Source organism: Python bivittatus, unplaced genomic scaffold, assembly GCF_059951505.1.
Source record: "Python bivittatus isolate LINGU-HERP-01145 unplaced genomic scaffold, Pbiv_v1 ctg000210_np1212, whole genome shotgun sequence".
In the NCBI taxonomy this organism is placed as follows: Eukaryota; Metazoa; Chordata; class Lepidosauria; order Squamata; family Pythonidae; genus Python; species Python bivittatus.
The window spans coordinates 6661493-6679019 of NW_028277053.1; the positions used below are offsets into that span (position 1 = coordinate 6661493).

General features: G+C 41.2%; 1 protein-coding gene across 2 annotated transcripts in view; it reads left to right on the forward strand.

Annotated features, from left to right (window-relative positions):
- IQGAP1 (IQ motif containing GTPase activating protein 1) overlaps positions 1-17527 on the forward strand; it is a 94201-nt gene that overhangs the window by 19738 nt on the left and 56936 nt on the right. For both annotated transcript variants that reach the window (XM_088139349.1, XM_088139348.1), the window contains exons 3-11: positions 4466-4622; positions 4997-5074; positions 8004-8080; positions 11436-11503; positions 11813-11926; positions 12248-12426; positions 13179-13269; positions 14681-14844; positions 15327-15411. In XM_088139349.1, coding sequence (XP_087995475.1) covers positions 4466-4622; positions 4997-5074; positions 8004-8080; positions 11436-11503; positions 11813-11926; positions 12248-12426; positions 13179-13269; positions 14681-14844; positions 15327-15411 — 1013 coding nt within the window. The remainder of the gene's footprint in view (positions 1-4465; positions 4623-4996; positions 5075-8003; positions 8081-11435; positions 11504-11812; positions 11927-12247; positions 12427-13178; positions 13270-14680; positions 14845-15326; positions 15412-17527) is intronic.

A 17527-nucleotide genomic window follows, 5' to 3' on the forward strand; every position in this document is an offset into this window, starting at 1 on the left:
ATGCAAAGCCATTATACTGAAGAGATCCCAACTGGAAGTTGACTGAGATGGGGGCTTTTGGGCCCTGTTGTTGTTTAATCTGTCTATTAACCCTCTTGCAGCCAAAAAATTAAATTAGAGCACCACCCACAAAATTAGCTAATAGGCATATACCCTCTCCTCATTTAGCAACTGCAATTCATTTCTTAAATCCAAAGCAAAATGTTTGCTAAGGGAGCATGTGACTGGGGGGAGGGGAGAGAGAGAGAGAGATGGTGTGGAGATCACTGATTGGTGCCGTCTCATTTGGATAAAGTTCTATTCTACTGTGCCTGACCCCTTTGTTTTCTTCTTTTTCCCATTGCAAAGCAGAGAGATTGCTTAAACAGCTCTTCTGGGCAGCTCAGAACAAAAGTGCTAACCACAAGTTAACAGCCTCAGCTCTGTGACTTAATTAGTTGATTATAACCCTCCCTTATGCTGCTGCCTGAAACTGAAACTCTAATCAGTTTCACACTAAAGGCAGATGAAATTTGGTCCTAAATGCTGGCATTGGTCAGAAAATGATTTTTTTAAAATTACCTTCATATATGCAAATGGTCGCTAAATGAGGTAGCCACTAAAAAAGGAGTGGCTATACTGCAACCTTTCTGTATGCAGACAGTGTCATGCTTCTGTCACAAACACCAGGTGAACTCAAGCGAGCCCTGAGTATCCAAGCCAATTTTTGTTCTGAGGAAGCCCTTGAGATCATCTATTCCAAAACAAACCTAATTTTCTCGGAGCAACCTAGAATACACCCTTGGCAGTTAAATGGCCAGATTATAGAACAAGAAAACATCTTTAAATATTTGGGCATGGTCTTTCCCAGTTCTAGTAAATGCAATTGTTTTCAAAATTATGTCATACAAAATGCATAAAAAATAGTGGTAGCTATGCAGTTCTTCCACTAACCCTCCTATTGAGTATGGCTGCAATATCTCAGGAAGCTGTTAGAGGGCAGTATGTCCTATACTTTTAATATGTTGCTCTTTTTTTTTAAAGATTTTTTATCCTGCCTTTATTATTTTTATAAATAACTCAAGGTGGCGAACATACTTTCCTCCTCCTATTTTACCCACAACAACAACCCTGTGAGGTGAGTTGGGCTGAGAGATAGTGACTGCCAAAAGTCACCCAGCCAGCTTTCATGCCTAAGGCGGGACTAGGGCTCATAGACTCCTGCCTTTTAGCCTGCTACCTTAGCCACTAGACTAGCCTTTCTCAGCCTTTTGACCCTGGAGGAACCCTTGAAATATTTTTCAGGCCTTGGGGAACCCATGCACATTCAGGCTCAAATATAGGTCAGAAGTTACAAAATTATTATATTTGTTTCATCCGTAGGCCTGTATATATGCATTAACAGTGTTCTTAAACTAAAAATAAAGAATGAAACGTACCTCTTTAATGTGAAACCTCTGCTTGTTTTTTGCTGCACAATTCTCAATTCTGGGCCAAACTTGAGATAAGCACACATGGATTTCATCTTCAACTGAAATAAGACGATTTCTATATTTCCTTTTGATGCTTGTTAGATAAGAAAAAGCTTGCTCACACATGTAAGAAATTGAAAACTGCAGCAGAATGTTCAATGCCTTCCTATGAATGGCAGAATACTCTTCTTTCACAGAAATCCAGAACTTGTCCATGGGCAGATCAGTGAATCTCATCTTGAGTGAGACTATAGCTCATAAAGTTCTTCCTCTTCCTTCAGAGTTCTCAGGCTGAGCAGAAGATGCAGAGAAATGATCCCTTACCCAGTAATACATTTGTGTTGAAAGGGAGGGAAAGTACTGATCAATTTTATTCTGCAGTACTTCCAGGTGGTTTTCAATTAGATTTGAGACTTTCTGGTATCCTTCCTCACTCTCAAGCCCAAGCAGCAGTGGAAATATTTCAGTATTTCCTTTTGCAACATGACTTTTTCCAAATATTCAGTTTTCTTTTAAATCCAAGAATCTCGTCACTTGAAGTCAAAACATTTTCTCCAGTGCCTTGCAGAGACTTGTTCAGCTGGTTCATGTGATGAAAGATGTCCGCTAAGTATGCTAGTTTCTGCAACCATTCTCCATCTTCGAAGCACTCAGCAAAATGTGGAATACTGTTTTCCAGAAAATACTTTTGCAATTCTGCCTTCAGCTCAAAAACCCTGTTGAGAACTCTTCCTCTGCTGAGCCACCATATTTCTGTGTGTAACAGTAGTCTTATGTGTTCTTTGTCCAGGTTTTCACACAGTTTTTTAAACATTCTTGAGTGAAGTGGTCTTTGTTTAATAAAGTTAACCATTTTTGTAGCATCATCCAGAACTTATTTCATGTCCAAGAGTTTTTGACACCAGCAACTCTCTGTGAACAAAGTGTGTTGTGACAACATCAGGATTTTCTTTTCTTACAAGAGAAACGAAACCTCTCATGGAGCCAATCACTGATGGAGCACCATCAGTCCAGATGCCAGCACAGTTCCTCCAAGGCAGACTTTTTGTTTCCAGTTATAAAGACAAAACATTAAATACATCTTGGCCTTTACATGTTTCATGTAGTTCTTTTTAACAGAAAAAGTTTTCATGAACTTGACCATCATTTCCAAATCTTACAAATGGCATAACATGACACTTCTTGATGAAATCTGTTGACTTTGATAGAAGAGCTGCTGTTTTTCAGTTTGTCATACAAAGCCTCTTCTGCATCATGTGATATGTCGTCAATATGCCTACATATTGTACTGTTTGACAGTGGAACCTTTTCAGTTTCTTGTACTGCATCTGGTCCTAGCATTTTTCCCACTATTATTTTACATCCTGGCATGATTACTTTCTCACCCAACATGTGACTTTTCCTTTGTTGTATAATAAGTTCTGCTACTAAATAACTGGCTTCTTGGGCTTTTTTACTGACTGTCATTTTATCAACAAAAGCTTTACTTTGTTTGTACTGTGATTCCAATAGCTGTTTAAAATAATCAGAACTTTTACTTGTATGGATGTGATTTGTAGTTAAGGGTCTTTTTAATTTTGCTGGAGCCATTGCTGCATTTGTAAGTTGTTTGCCATAGGTGAGGCACAATAGAATAGGACCCATGTAAAACCCATTGATAAATAACTTTCATTGTAAAAGATGGGCTTTTTTTGAGTCCATTTATGTACCAGTGCAGGGAAATGCCTGAGAAGATTTAAATTTATCATTATCATAAACTTATCGGTATTGTTCATTCAAGATTCTCCTCTTCTCTCTAACACCTCCTCTTCAAAAATTGCCACATTGGACCCTCAGACATGACTAGATAAAAGTGTACAAAATTTATTTAAAATAACGGGATAAAATAATTACAGGAAAACCGCAGGGAAAAGATGCAGGAGGGGGAGACTGACATCACAGACTAAGTTGGATGAGTCCATTAATTTTGTGAAAAATGCACTTCTCCCTCCCTTTCAATATATTCCTCCCTTCCTGCAATATATTCCTCCCTTCCTGCACTATAGCATTCACCTGTTATCAACAGTCTCCCTATCTTGCATCAGAAATTAAGAATGGATTCAACCAAATAAACACAGTCCTACAGTGCACTACACGAGAGCTCAGAAAGAGTTGTAACTAGATTTTTGTTCTGTCTCTGCTCATCATTGCAAAAACGCGTTGCTCAAATTTGAAATATTTTTTTAAATAAATCATGATCTCCCAGGGAACCCCTAGTGACCTCTTGCGGAATCCACAGAACCCTGCACTAGTCCAAACTGGCTGTCCGCCTTAAGCCTGCAATAAGTCACTGGGGGCGCTATGTTCTCTGTGTAATACATGTTCCTATATTCCACCAAGGGCATTTTATAATCATTAGCACTTCTTAAGACATTTACTGAAGCTTTTGTATTTTGTATTACATTTCTTCCACTTTCATTGTTAGATTGAATGATTCATGTGGAATCAAATTGTAGTCAAGAAAAGTTGCACGAACACTATTGAGATCATGTAATCCTATTGTTCTGTATTATTAGCCCTTGAACTCCCAGAATCTAATTCAGCCATAGGGGCAGTATTACTACTATGGAAGGATTATGTTGACCTGTTTACCCCATAGAGCCTTTAATACTGCCCCCTGGTGGCTGACAGGAGTATAGGTCATACTGAATCTGATGACCCACTTGATACAGGATATGCAACTCACTTTGTAGAGACTCATGTGAAGGTCAGAGCCATACAGGCTTTTTTTTCATTTTCCTTCTGTAATGAAACAGGTATGTTTAATTTCTTGGTTGATGTCTTTTACTTTGCTGTTTACCTTGATATTAATTGTATTTCTACAATTGTACCATTTCTCATTTCCTTGTGAAATGAGTACAGTGTACACTGGTAAAGTACAGTCGGTTTCCAAAGGACTTACAGTATTTTATTTTGGTTTTATTTTGATTCTCCTGAAAATACTTCCATAATTTGCTTCTGCCCTCTTTTCTCAGATGGATGGAAGCATGTCTTAATGAAGAACTGCCTCCCACAACAGAGCTGGAAGAAGGACTCAGGAATGGGGTCTATCTGGCTAAACTTGGAAACTTTTTCTCGCCCAAAGTTGTGTCTCTCAAAAAAATTTATGATCGTGAGCAGACTAGATACAAGGTAGGTGAACATTTCCTGTTCTCCTGGGTAAGAAAGTTTTAGTTTAGCAAAAAGGGATTCAAGAAACAATGCACAGATGAGAAACGTGCCATTGACATGTGAGAGATGGTGTTACTCATCAAGCCCCAACTAAAATGGTACAAAAACAGCATCAGTTAAGAGGCTGTTGCTGGTTGATCTCATAAAACATTCTGAAAAAGAAGGGTGTGGGCTGCATGGTTGAAAGGCTCAAGTGACTCTTGTTTTAGAAATGCTTTAGTATGAATACTTGGCAGTACCTCATTTCTTGATCAGTGAAGCTGTTGGATAGTCTATCCTGAAGCTGCAATGCCTGTCTGATTTTCACATTACTTTCTTCTTCCTTCGTGTTTCAGGCCACGGGCCTCCACTTCCGTCATACTGACAATGTAATTCAGTGGCTGAATGCAATGGCTGAAATTGGCCTTCCTAAGGTAACTTTGGCTGGAATGGAAGCCAGATTGGGCACCTTGGAATGGGGGAGTGGGCTGATCTCTCCATTTGATCTCTCTGGGGATTAAAATCTTCCTTTTCCTGCAAGCATTCCCCACAGTGCAGTTTGGTCCTAAAGACTTTCTAGATTTGATTGCATATGAACAGAGATTATGAGCAGAAGAATTGTGATGAATGAAATGAATTGGAATATTTTGAAACTGCATGAGTGGGTCCGTGGAAAAAAAGTTAGACATGGGGAGGATCCACGTTATATGGTGCAGTGGGTGGGGCGGGAAATATTTTCCCCTATCATCTCATCTTTTTGTCCTTGATAGCCTTATTGTTGTTTGGGATTTGTTTAAGGTGAGTCAGAGACCATGTACTTTTTTATTTGAAAAGAGAAAGCTGGCTTGATCTAAAAAACCCTAATTGGATGAAGGAGAAATTGTAAAGCCTAATTTTGACAGCTAAAGAGTAATATACAGTACCAGTAAAGCTTGAGGATCATAGGAGAAGAGCAGGTGTAGTCTCTAACTATCCATCTGGCTAGTCAAGCCCTTATCCAGCAGTTTACTGGTATCTATAACTGGTGATGTGTAAAGGAGGCAAGACTGGGCTACAGCTATTATATTATTCATCCCACTGCCTAAGCAGTTGGAAGTGGCTATGTCTCGAGGGGAGATTGGGTTGAGGATTTCAGTTTGGGGGATTTCGTCATTAACATTGCAATGTAAGGGATAAAGATGGTGAGATGGGAACCAGAAATTCTCAAACCAGGTAGAACTGCTAGGTAGATATAGAACAGAAGCCTCCAGTTCTCAAGGCCAGGAAAAATCTGTTCTCAAAAGGGTGGGAGGATAAGATGTAGGAATTAAACCATGAGGCTGACATACACACATATATAGTTTGATCTCTGTGTTCTGTGGTAGGCAGTTCTTTTGCACACATGCAACTTTTATCTTGTCTGCTGTGAAAAAGCATATCTAGTTGCGTTGGATCTGTACAGCTTCTGTTACTGAACTCTTGGCTGAGTTTCTGGAGATTTGATCATTATTGCCATGCTTGTGTGAAGTTTGTCAGCAAAAATCTGCCTACAGGTAGTCCTTGTTTAGAGATTGCCTCAGACAGTGTCTGTTCGTAGTTACAACGGTGATGAAAAAGTAACTTTGCAACCAATACCCGCATTTATGACCTTTGCAGGTCTTTCTCTTAGTCATGCGTTCACCATTATGGTCAGATAGTAAGTGTTGTTCTGTGCCTGACCGCTTCACTTAACTACCAAGTTGCTGGTCGCAGTTGCTAAACATTCTTAATTTTAACACTGCTGGAGGAGAACATGTAGTCTGACCCTGGAATTAAACAGTAGCTATAAATTTTCTTGCACCTCCTCTGATCCTGGATCAGGTAGCCAGTGCCCTGCTCTAATATCTGAATTGGGTTGCAACCTGGATGGACCATTTAATCTAGTTGATAGACTAGCTGCCTGAGTAAGTTGGATAAAATATGTTACACCTGGCTTAGCCCAAGTTTGGGCAGCTATTGCTGCTGCTGAAGCAGCCTGCTGATGCTGAGAACCCACTGGGGATAAATATTAAAGGAATTCTGGAAAATTTACTAGCTGATTGTGAATTATGCATCTCCCTAAGATCTGAGGTTTTTCACATGGACTGATCTTGTGGGGAGCTGCAAAATGGGCAATCCTTGTAATGTAGAAAAGGTAAGGTTAGGGTTAAACAACTACAACTTATTCTGTGCTACTCCTGAGGGCTAACTTTGAAGATCTGGCCAGACAAGTAACCACAAACCATGAAAACTGTCACCTCAAACAAGTTAAGAGTTTGATGCAGGGCTGTACAGGTAGTCCTCGTTTAATGACCACTTGTTCAGCGACCGTTTGAAGTTACAGTGACACTGAATGAGTGGTACTTACGACTGGTCCTCAAAGTTCTGTCTGTCCCAGCACCCTGATGGTCATGTGATCGCAATTCAGGCGCTTGGCAACTGGCTCGCACTTACAACAGTGGCAGCATCCCATGTAATGTGATTGCCATTTGTGACCTTCCCTGCCGGCTTCCACAAGCAAAGTCAATGGGAAGCTGGCAGGGAAGGTCGCAAGTTGCTCTGGTAGGTTGCTCGCACTCGTGGCTTTTTCTTGTTTCTACTTGGCCTAACTCTGGATTTTTGTGGTGTATTGAATTTAGGATTTAGGAATCTCCCATCCTTCTACCGAGATTATTTATTTCATATTTTAAAGTATGTTCTACTGTGAAAAGTGGGTCTGTTCTGAGAAGTGAGCAACACATACCTTGGGAAATTCCAGTCCCAATTGCTGTTGTAAATTGAGGACTACCTGTTCTGCTAATTTTCAGTTGTTAGCTTAGGATGTGGGTCAGAATGAAAGAGGCTTAATTTAGTCTCATAGAGGGATTACCAGATGAAGAATGGGACAGGCTCATTTATTAGGGACATCCCAAAGACTGTGCTACATGAATTTGTGTTTGATTGGATGACAGATTCAAGAAATTATGACATAATATAGACAGGAAAGAAAGACCCCAATATTTTCTTTTGTATCTTCCACCTTTCATTGGAGATTTCTAAAGTTGAACCCATGCAGCTGGAAACTAGCTCAACTCCGCTGTCTGCCAGAGAAGAGTACAGACACAGCCAAACACATACCTTTTAACGATTTAAAAAATGCTTTGTACCTGACCTAGAACAGTTTTTCTTTTCCAACTTTTGCAATCCTTTTTCCTTTAATGTGTCACAAAATGTACAATCTTTTCCCTGCTCCCAAGAGCTAAAGACCGGCTGGATCCTCTGAATAGGGGATAAGCATTGTGGAAAAGGGATTTTTTTAAAATGGAAATTCCAACAGTATCAATCATTCTTTTTTCTTTTTTTTCCCCCTTTCCGCTCTATTTTCAGATTTTTTACCCAGAGACAACAGACATCTATGATCGGAAGAACATGCCACGCTGCATCTACTGTATCCATGCCCTCAGGTAATAATAAATTACCTGATAAATAAAGTAGCATCAAAATATTGATATACCATTGTTCAAGTGGCTTAGAGAAAAATATTAGAAGAAAAAATGATATAATATATATAATAATTTGAAATGTTGAATATAGGAGTTGATGTGGGGGGGTTTGTATCTCAAGTACAAAAGTAACAGACAAAATTGACCTATTGCAATGCATTAGTGTTCCCATATAACAAGCATAATAAAATAAGTACATTTATAATTAAGTGTGCTGACGAAAATTCCCTCCTGGGAATAGTAGTATAATCATTGTGGGAGTAGTTGTCAATCCAGAATTTAGCACTATAGATAGGATCAAAAAGAAGCTCCGAGGATTGCTGGCCTGTTATGTTCTCTCTTCTGTTTCCTCCAATATAACCTGAAGGAAGAATGAACACAAAGGCTTGGTTTATATGCTAACGTTGGCTTGTATTTTAAAAGAAAGATTAGTTCGGGAAGAAGCCAGGGTTTGAGACATTGATTCGGTGGGTAAAGTTTTGCAGCAACAGTAATTTGAACAAGGTCTCTTTTTGTTTACACAAACACGCCTGTACAAAGACCCCCCCCCATCTATTCACACATGTACAGGATTACTGCCAGGGTCAATGAAAAGTTTTTCAGCACCCTAGAGAAACCTTTGGGTTGCCACTGTAATTTACATAATCCCTTATATATATGAATTGTGATATATACATTCATGAATATGAATTATACAAATCAGATTTGTATAAAATTTGTATGTATGCCTTGAATATGCTGTTATTGGAGGGTGGATTTTGTTGTGATTGGACTTCTTTGTTAACTGCTGCAGGCTGAATTTATTTACCAGGAATGCATAGGCCAAATAAAAAACTATCAACAGGGATGAAAGTAGCCAGGAACTGCTGATAAGAATTTTCACAGTAGAAAAGTTAAGAAGCCATTATGAAAGGATTTCAGTGACTCCTTTGTATCAAGAACTAGACATAAATAGAGTGGCTCAGTGTTAAATTTTGTGCCCCTTTCTCTCTCAAGCTGAATGTGTGGGGGACTGGCTTTCCAGCTGTCTCTTGTTTTGGCAGTGTTTAGATCTGATGCCAGGTTGTTGACTATGTGAGAATTGACTTTTATACCATTCTGGCACGGCTAACACCCAGGGAACGGGAAGAGGTGCTTAAGGAGGGCGAGAGGCCCTAAAAAAAGAGAGCTAAAAGCACAGTCGTAAACAATTCCTAACCAGGTAAAAACTGGAAGATAGCAGAAGGAGCTGGTGTGGCTGCACAAAAAGGCTTACAGAAAATGTCAGAAGCAGAAAAAACATATTGGAAGCATAAAGAGAACAAGGTCCCACAGGAAGAGGACCAGCAAATAGTTCAGGTTCATAGGGTTGATATCAGGAGAGCCAGAGTTCCGGAGAATGGCACTTTTCAAATACCTGAAGGGATGTCACAGAGAAGGTAGAGACTTATTTTCTGTTGTTCCAGGGATGGAATTATTTTATTTTATTTATTATTACATTTACGTTCTGCTACAATTAAATCAAACTTTATTGATTAGCCCCAAGGCCTTATCAAAATAACAATTAGACAGTAAATAATTAATAAAACTCTTTACAAAAGTAATATAGCAAACAGATTAAATAAAACATGAATAAAAATAGAGTAATAAGTATAAGTAGGTGTACATGTAAGTGAAAATACAAATCATATTTCCATATCACCCTGGCAATTCACTCCAATTGACCCCACATATGTAGATCTAAAACGCATTGCTTTGCTTAAAAACAAGGCTGTGTTATATGTTATTTCTGTAGCTGAGGATCAACCAAAATCCAGGTCTTCCAGCTCCTAGTTTCATCCTTAACCCCTCAATGCCTAAGGTAACCTACAGAAACTCCCTGATTATCTTTGGCCAGTCTCATTCTCTTGGCCCCATCTGCCTCACAGAGTCGTTGTAGGGAAAAATAAAAGGAGGGAGCAGTGTAGACTGTCCTTTGCTCCTGAATGAAAGGCAATAAATCTAATAAAAAAATAATCAGTAAAGGAGGCAGTGGAATGTGCAAAATATGAGATTCACTCTGCTTTCACTTGGTTGCTTTGGGTTTCTGTGCCATTTAGCTATCTGCCAATTTTGCTGGGCAACCATCTGTGTGCAATCTTTTTTTTCCCCTTAGAAACAAAATTATGTGTCAGGCCTAATGCAATTAGAGGGCTGAAGTCAGCTTGCACGGCCTCCTGGAGGGGAAATGCAGCCAGATCAAAGCAGATACACAGAGATTGCGGGAAGGCTGGGAGAGTAGCCGAAGGGAGGCCAGAGGGAACCCGTGAACCCTAACCCGTTTGTAGCTTCCCTCCTGGAGGGCAGCTCTGCCCAGGCTGCAAAAAGCCTGGGAAGAAGAGATCTAAATTCTTTTAAAAGACTCCTCTCTAATATATGAGGGCTGGAAATTCCTCTGCCAGTTTCCTCTGTTCTGTATTTTACCCACGCTAATCCCGGCATTAAAAACACCTTGGAGGAGGCACTAGAATTCTGGCTTCCTTGGGCGTGTCTTGGCATGAGGGAATGGGCTGCTGCACTAGTCCACTGCTTTCAAGAGCTTGACCTTCTGGCACTGTTGGGCCTTTCTTCAGAGCTGGCTGCTTGGGCGACAGAGAAGGATGTGTCCAAAAGGCACCCCAAAGGGGGAAGCACACCTGTTCAACTCTGGCTGTGCTCGCCCTTACTCCAGCTCTGCCAACCATGCGGCTCTCCCACGCCAGATGGGAACAGAGTGGGAGCCTTGCCAAGCCCTTATTTAAAGCACTTCCCAACTCAGCTGCAAGGTTACAGTCTGAAAGAGGCCAAAGAAAGAAACACGAACTTAAAATTGCACAGGTCTTGCTGTGAAAGCTAAACCTAGTTGGGCCTGGGTAGCATTTGAGGGGGGGACCATCAGGGCTGTAGGCTTGACGAGGAAAGCAGAACATGTGCCAAAAGAAGGCAGCGTCAATCCACTACCATACTGTGGCCCAGAAAACCTCCAGGACATGGCCATGGATTCCCCAGAACTTAACCTCAGCCCAGATGCTTGGCCTTTTTGTCACGGCTGAGCGGCCCGGGACCAGGTCTCTAGACAGGAGTGCTACAGCATTGAGTTTCCGCTCCCTCAGCCACAGCACCAGAGAACGGGGTATTAACTGCGCAGGTACCAAATGAGTGCTGCTTTTTCATAACATTTATTTTGAAGAATAAGCCCTCTGCTCTTCTTGCAAGAATAATTTTGTGTGTAAGTACGTATATAAAGGTGAATCTGAGCTTACTGCATGGAATGGGGCTAGGGCTTCCAGTATGCCTGATTTTCCATCTTTTTCCTCAGTCTATACCTGTTCAAGTTGGGATTAGCTCCACAGATTCAGGATCTGTATGGCAAAGTGGACTTCACAGGTAAGAGAAGTACTTTCCTTTCTGCTGCTTTGCCCACCTGGTGGGGGGGGGGATCCAGGATTTTCAGAAAGGGCTGCTGCTGGAATCTTATGCTCATCTACTTCCCGCCAAAAAACAAGCCCTCAATTGGGATTAAATGGCTTTTGCCCAAGCACTGTTCTTCCCCCTTGGATAGCCAGGCCCATAGAGTGGGATGAATGGGAAAGTGGGCACGAGCATCTCTCCTGCCTTTTCCTTCCTGCTTTTGTTGATTGCCTGCTCACAAGAGGGGATTGCTCATTTTGAGGTAACCTTTCCATTGTGTTTCAGAGGAAGAAATCAGTAACATGAGGAGTGAATTAGAGAAGTATGGAATTCAGATGCCCGCCTTTGGCAAGATTGGGGGGATTCTAGCGAATGAGCTTTCTCTGGATGAAGCAGCATGTAAGAGGAAATACGTTTCCATTTTTTCTCATTGGATGCGCTTCCAAATTAGAGATAAAGTTACAGACATGTCATGTATTCATTATTAACAGAACAGAATATTTGGCCAAAAGAAATGCAGGCTTGATATCCTGGCCTGTGTTTTCTCATTGCCTGGTGCCCAGGCATCTGCAAGGGGGCAAAACCTCAGGCGCATGCCTCCTGCTTTTCCCAGGCTCTCCTTTGCAGCCCTTCCCCAGAAGGAAAGGGTTGCTGCTGAGCCTTCCTGTGAGTGGCCAACGGAGCCTTGCCTTGCCTTGCCTTGCCTTTTCTCCCCTCCAGTGCATGCGGCTGTGATCGCCATTAATGAAGCAATCGACCATCAGATTCCTGCTGAAACCTTTCTGGCAATGAAGAACCCCAATGCCATGTTGGTGAATCTCGATGAGCTCCTGGCACTGGTGTATCAAGGCACCCTCTATCAAGCCAAGCAGGACAAGGCAGAAAGTGCAAGGAAGAGGGTAACATTGTCTCAAGAGTGGAATTGCTGTGATTCAGCCTGCTTACATTGAGCGTTTGCTCTCTTGGCCTTGTTGGGTAGAAGGGTGTATACCCTCGGGTGTAAAGGGTCCTGTGGCCGTAGGGCAGGATGTTTCCTTTTATGTATTTATTGTAATAAATGCTGTCAAGTATTTATTATCTGCCCCAGTCCAAAAGGCATATGGCTCGTACCCCCTACTGAATGCATGCTTTAGAATGAAGGTGTTTTTGAATTCAGTAAATCTTTGCATGGGAATTAACAAATGATAAGTCAGACTGATGTTTATTAGAATATATTCATAATATTTACATAAAGCTTAAAACTCAAAGCTTTTTAGAAAGTTAACCAACTAATGAGGTGAATAGGTTAAATATACACTGCTGGAATTTGGGATAGTAATTTGGTCTCTGGTTGATGCCATGTTTCAGTCACTTCTTTCTTTGTTGCATTTGAATACTGCTGTAATTTCCAAGAACTTTTGGCAGTTTATAGCTTCTTGCATGATGTTTGCAAACTTGCTGCCTTTAGTGATGCTGTATTACCTGTCGTTGTTTATTTCAATAAGATACTGCTGGATCTCTCCGTAGCGTCAAGGCATTTGCAACTTCTATGTGTGTGTGGGTCTAGTACAGTGTCCATTTGTATAACCCTTCTGGTAGAATATTGCCAGCCTGAGACATGTGGGCCCTGTGGATAGCTCTGAGTTTCTAAATACCGCTGTTTTGCCCCTAGGTTGCCTCAGAGGATACAGGAAGAGAGCGCGATGTATATGAAGAGCTACTGACTCAAGCAGAGATTCAGGGCAACATCAACCAAGTTAACAGTAAGTATTTATCCCAGTATGTCTTTTGATGCCTTTTTGTGTGAACGTCCCTCTAGGGAACAGAAAATTATTCCATATTCCCAGGCATACATCGTTGTAATGCCCTAGTCATAGTTTTCCTCTTCTAAAGCTGAAATTAGAAATTTGGCTGGAAATATGCAGCACAGCTGGGAGAAGTCAAGTAGTTAAATGCTTCCAAAATCCCCTACAAGATATGTATAGCTCCCATTCTTCAAGTGTTCTGGAAGTCCCTTAAGACCTGGGCCTAAGGTTATGGTTAGGTGTCTGTGGAGCCCCTGTTGAGTTGTTGTTGGTTTTTTAAATGCTATGTGGTTTTGTCCGGGCACTTGTGTTTCTTTAATTGTGCATTTTTTTAAATATCGTAAGCCACCCAGAATCTTTTTGGAGTCAGGAGGCCTCAAAATCCAATAAATAAATGGTGAAAGGCTTGGGCCCTCTGTTGTTTTTAAACAAGATGGAAGTGGAAAAACTAGTTTTTCTTTCCAAGCTTGGGAAGATGGGGAAGTCCAAAATTATTTTTCTCCCTCTAGCAATTCCCCATTGCAAATTGCTGACTTTCCATAACAGTCAGTGATGAGAAGTCAGTGGTCTGTCATCTATTGATTAGGTAACCATCTGAGTAGATTATGGGAATCCTGTGGACTTGAAATCAAGATCCTGAGATTTGACACAAAACCCTTAGCAAATTTGCTAAGTATGCATGATAATTAAGTGGCCCCATTGTTGGCTTGAAAACTGTAATCAGAGAGTACTCAACAGTGGTCCTTTATCCCTTGAGTGATGCCAGAGAGTTCCATTTCTGGGCCTGAAATTCTGATTAGAGAATGTCTATGAAATCAAAACTACTTTGGTAGAGAATTCATATGGAAATAATAGAGTGAAATTTCATACAGACAAGGTATTCCCTTAAGGAAAAGAAATGTACGAGTTTGGGGTGGTGAGTACCTGGCTTGGCAAAAATATATGTGGAAAGGACCTTGAGTCTGCAGTTCATCACAAGCTGAAAGACAGTCAGCAGTCTGATAAGACTGTCAAAATGTAGGTCCAGTAAGCCTCTATCAACAAAATTATCTGCATTGATCAGACTCCCCCTTGAAATCTGTTGGATATGTTCAAGAGGAGACAACACAGCTGAAATTTGGATTTCTGCACTGAGTCAGATTCAGTGGACTAAACGGTCCCTTCAACCCTTTGGTTCTGTGATCTGATCCCTGCTGGCTAGAATAGAAGCTGACTGGCACTGGACCAAATAACTGATCGTGTTTGCTGCTATTGGTAGTGAGTGTAATCAATACATTGATTAATTTGCTTGCAGTTCTTTTCAGTTGTGATGGCTGAAGTGGGGAAATCCCATTGGAATCCATAATGATTTCCTTTTCTTTCTCTCTAGCACGTTCAGCCTTAGCTAAGATTGATCTGGCTCTGGACCAAGGAGATGCAGCTGCTTTGTATGGAGCCCTGTCATCAGCTGCCCTGGGCCTCCGTGCACTGCATCCTGACAATGGGGATTGGTATTTCAAGCAACTTCTTCGAGAGAAGCAGCAGAAGCAAGAGGTATGAGAGAGAAGTATGTCACAGGTCTTTGTTCTCCTTCGGCTTTTGCAAGTGCTCCCTTAATCGTGCTGTGAGATAGTCTGCAGTGTGAGATATGCAGAATATGCTGTGCTCTTGGGCACAGTCTAGAAATGACCTACTGATCAGTATTGGCCTTGGGTTGACTGCAATGGTGCCTACAATATGGTGCCATACTTTTTTTTATGAGATGCCTCCACACTGATAGTAACAAGCATTACCAGAAAAAGTCACTGTTTCCCCTTAAGCAGATTTCTTTCCTGATGCAAGAAAGGTGAAAGGTGTAGTGGTGAAATACAGAAGGGCTATAAAGTGAAGTTGTTTGGATCTCTTGTATAGGAGCCACCCCTGCTCTCTGCTTATAGCTTCTGATTTTGTTCTAGTTCAGAGGTAGTTTAGGCAGAGCATTCTTCAAAGGCAGTGGAGGCAGTGAAGAAACTCTTTTTTTTTTTTTTTACTTTCAGGATGGCAGAAATGGACCTCTGCAAAAGGAAGAGTTGCAGGCTGGGATAGATCATGCCAATACTGCAGCACAGCAGTACCAGCAAAGTAAGTGCTTTAGGCTGAGTTCAGCATGAATGAAGCTCCATCTAGAACAAGGATAGATAAACTTGTGATGGCTGGTGACAGTTTTTGGAAAAGCAAGTCACAGAGGGTAGAGCTTTGTCATTCACATGGGCAGGGGTTGGGCTCCTTTGTTTTTCAAGTATGTTAAGGCTAATTTAGAGCCTGTATACACTTTTCCCCTTCACAACATTGGGAAATCACATCAGCAGTTGTACTGGAAGATGTTCTAATTCCCATAAAAAAACTTTGAGGGGACATGTCCTGGTGCCTCAGGTGTGTCTGCCTTTGATCTAGGCAGAAAACTGTTCCACCATCCATGTTCTACAAGCTCCCTCATACGGTCGTTAAGCCAGTTTTTTTCTTGGTTGTCACAAGAACAACATATTTGAAAACTTTATCCTGCCTAAATCAGAAGTGGGCAAACCAGTCTGGAGCCCCCCAAGGTAGGGGATAGAACAAACCACTTCTAAAGCACCTCTGTTGCATCCCGCAGAGTAGGCAAATATAGGCCAGCCTTCAACTTTCCATGGCTGGATAAAGTGATTGAAAGTGGTGGTTTCTCAGCTACAGGTAATCCTAGAGAAAGCAGGTTATTTTGACCCATTTCATACTGCCTTCAGAACAGCTACAGGGTTGAAACTATCGATGTGCAAAACACGTAATGTATGAAAACTGTTTCCAGGTACATTTGGTCCATGCATCTTCTGGACTAAGGTAGTTGCAGGGAAGGGGTAAATTATTTGCCAGGGTAGTTCACTAGGAGAGAGAACGGAGACTGTCAGACTTTACCAGCTGATATTAAACTAGAAGCCTTGCAGCTGATCTCTGCTTACTGCAAGAACTATAAAAACCATTTTGGAAGACCTTTAACAACTGCCAAGAGTAAAATGCAAGCCACATTTATAGTAGAAACAAGTTTTAATTTTTGTGCCTCTTTCTTCTACCTATGCTCCATAATGGTTTAGAACTTCTTGCTTTTGGGTGGGAGAATCTGTTAATATCAGTGTATTGCTATTTTAATGGACCATTATGGTTTCAGAGTGCTTGTTTCTAACTTTGAGAGATCTTTGCAAAAAGTGAGCAAAGAAGCTATGTTTTATGTATGCTGAGCTGTGAAGGGTGAAAAGGTCACCTTATTGCAAAGAGTGTATGCTGAGAACTGTTCCTTGTTTACTGTGGGTGACTGAGTGAATGCTTCCTGCTGAGTAAGCAGAGGCTGTAATTGGAATATAAAGTGGCCAAGTTCCAGAGAGTGAGCTTATAAAGGTTGCTAATAGAAGTTTACCAGAGGAATCTCTCAGATTTTCTCTCTTAACTAAAAGTTTGAACTTGGCTGATATACTAGTTGGAGAAAAGAACAAGAAGAAATAAAAAGTGCTTCTGCTGGTGGTACCTATAGAAGCACAAGTGAAGATGAGCATATAGGAATCTGCAGTTGAGACTTGCAGTTCTTGTGGCATGTTTGTCTCAGTACCTGAAAACAACCTGATACATATATACAACATATGCAAGCTCACAGCAGTCCTTGAATAAAATGTTGAAAATTTTGAGCAGCAAATGGCCATACAGTTAGCCCTCGCTTAACAACCGCAATAGGGACTGAAAATTTCATCGTTAAGCGGGGCGGTCATTAAGTGAGATATTATGTGACTACACCAAATTTTACAACATTTTTGTGGTGGTCGTTAAGTGAGTCACCATGGTCGTTAAGTGAATCACATGGTTCCCCATTGATTTTGCTTGCTGGAGGCCGGCTGGGAAGGTCATAAATGGCGATCACACGACTGCGGGACTCTGCAACCGTCATAAGTGCAAGCTGGCTGCCAAGCACCTGGATCGTGATCACGTGACCATAGGGGCGTTGCAATGGTTGTAAGTGTGAGGACCAGTCGTAAGTAGCTTATTAGTGCCATCGTAACTTTGAACAGTTGCTAAGCGAATGTCCGTTAAGCGAGGACTATCTGCACTTCATGGCCTGGTGAGAAAGATGCATTCAGAGTTCAGAGTAAGTTTATTTCAGAGCAAGAAGGCTGTATAACAAAAACTGATAGTGGAAGCAACTCTCCATAAGGAAAACAGTCAAATAGTAGAGCAGACC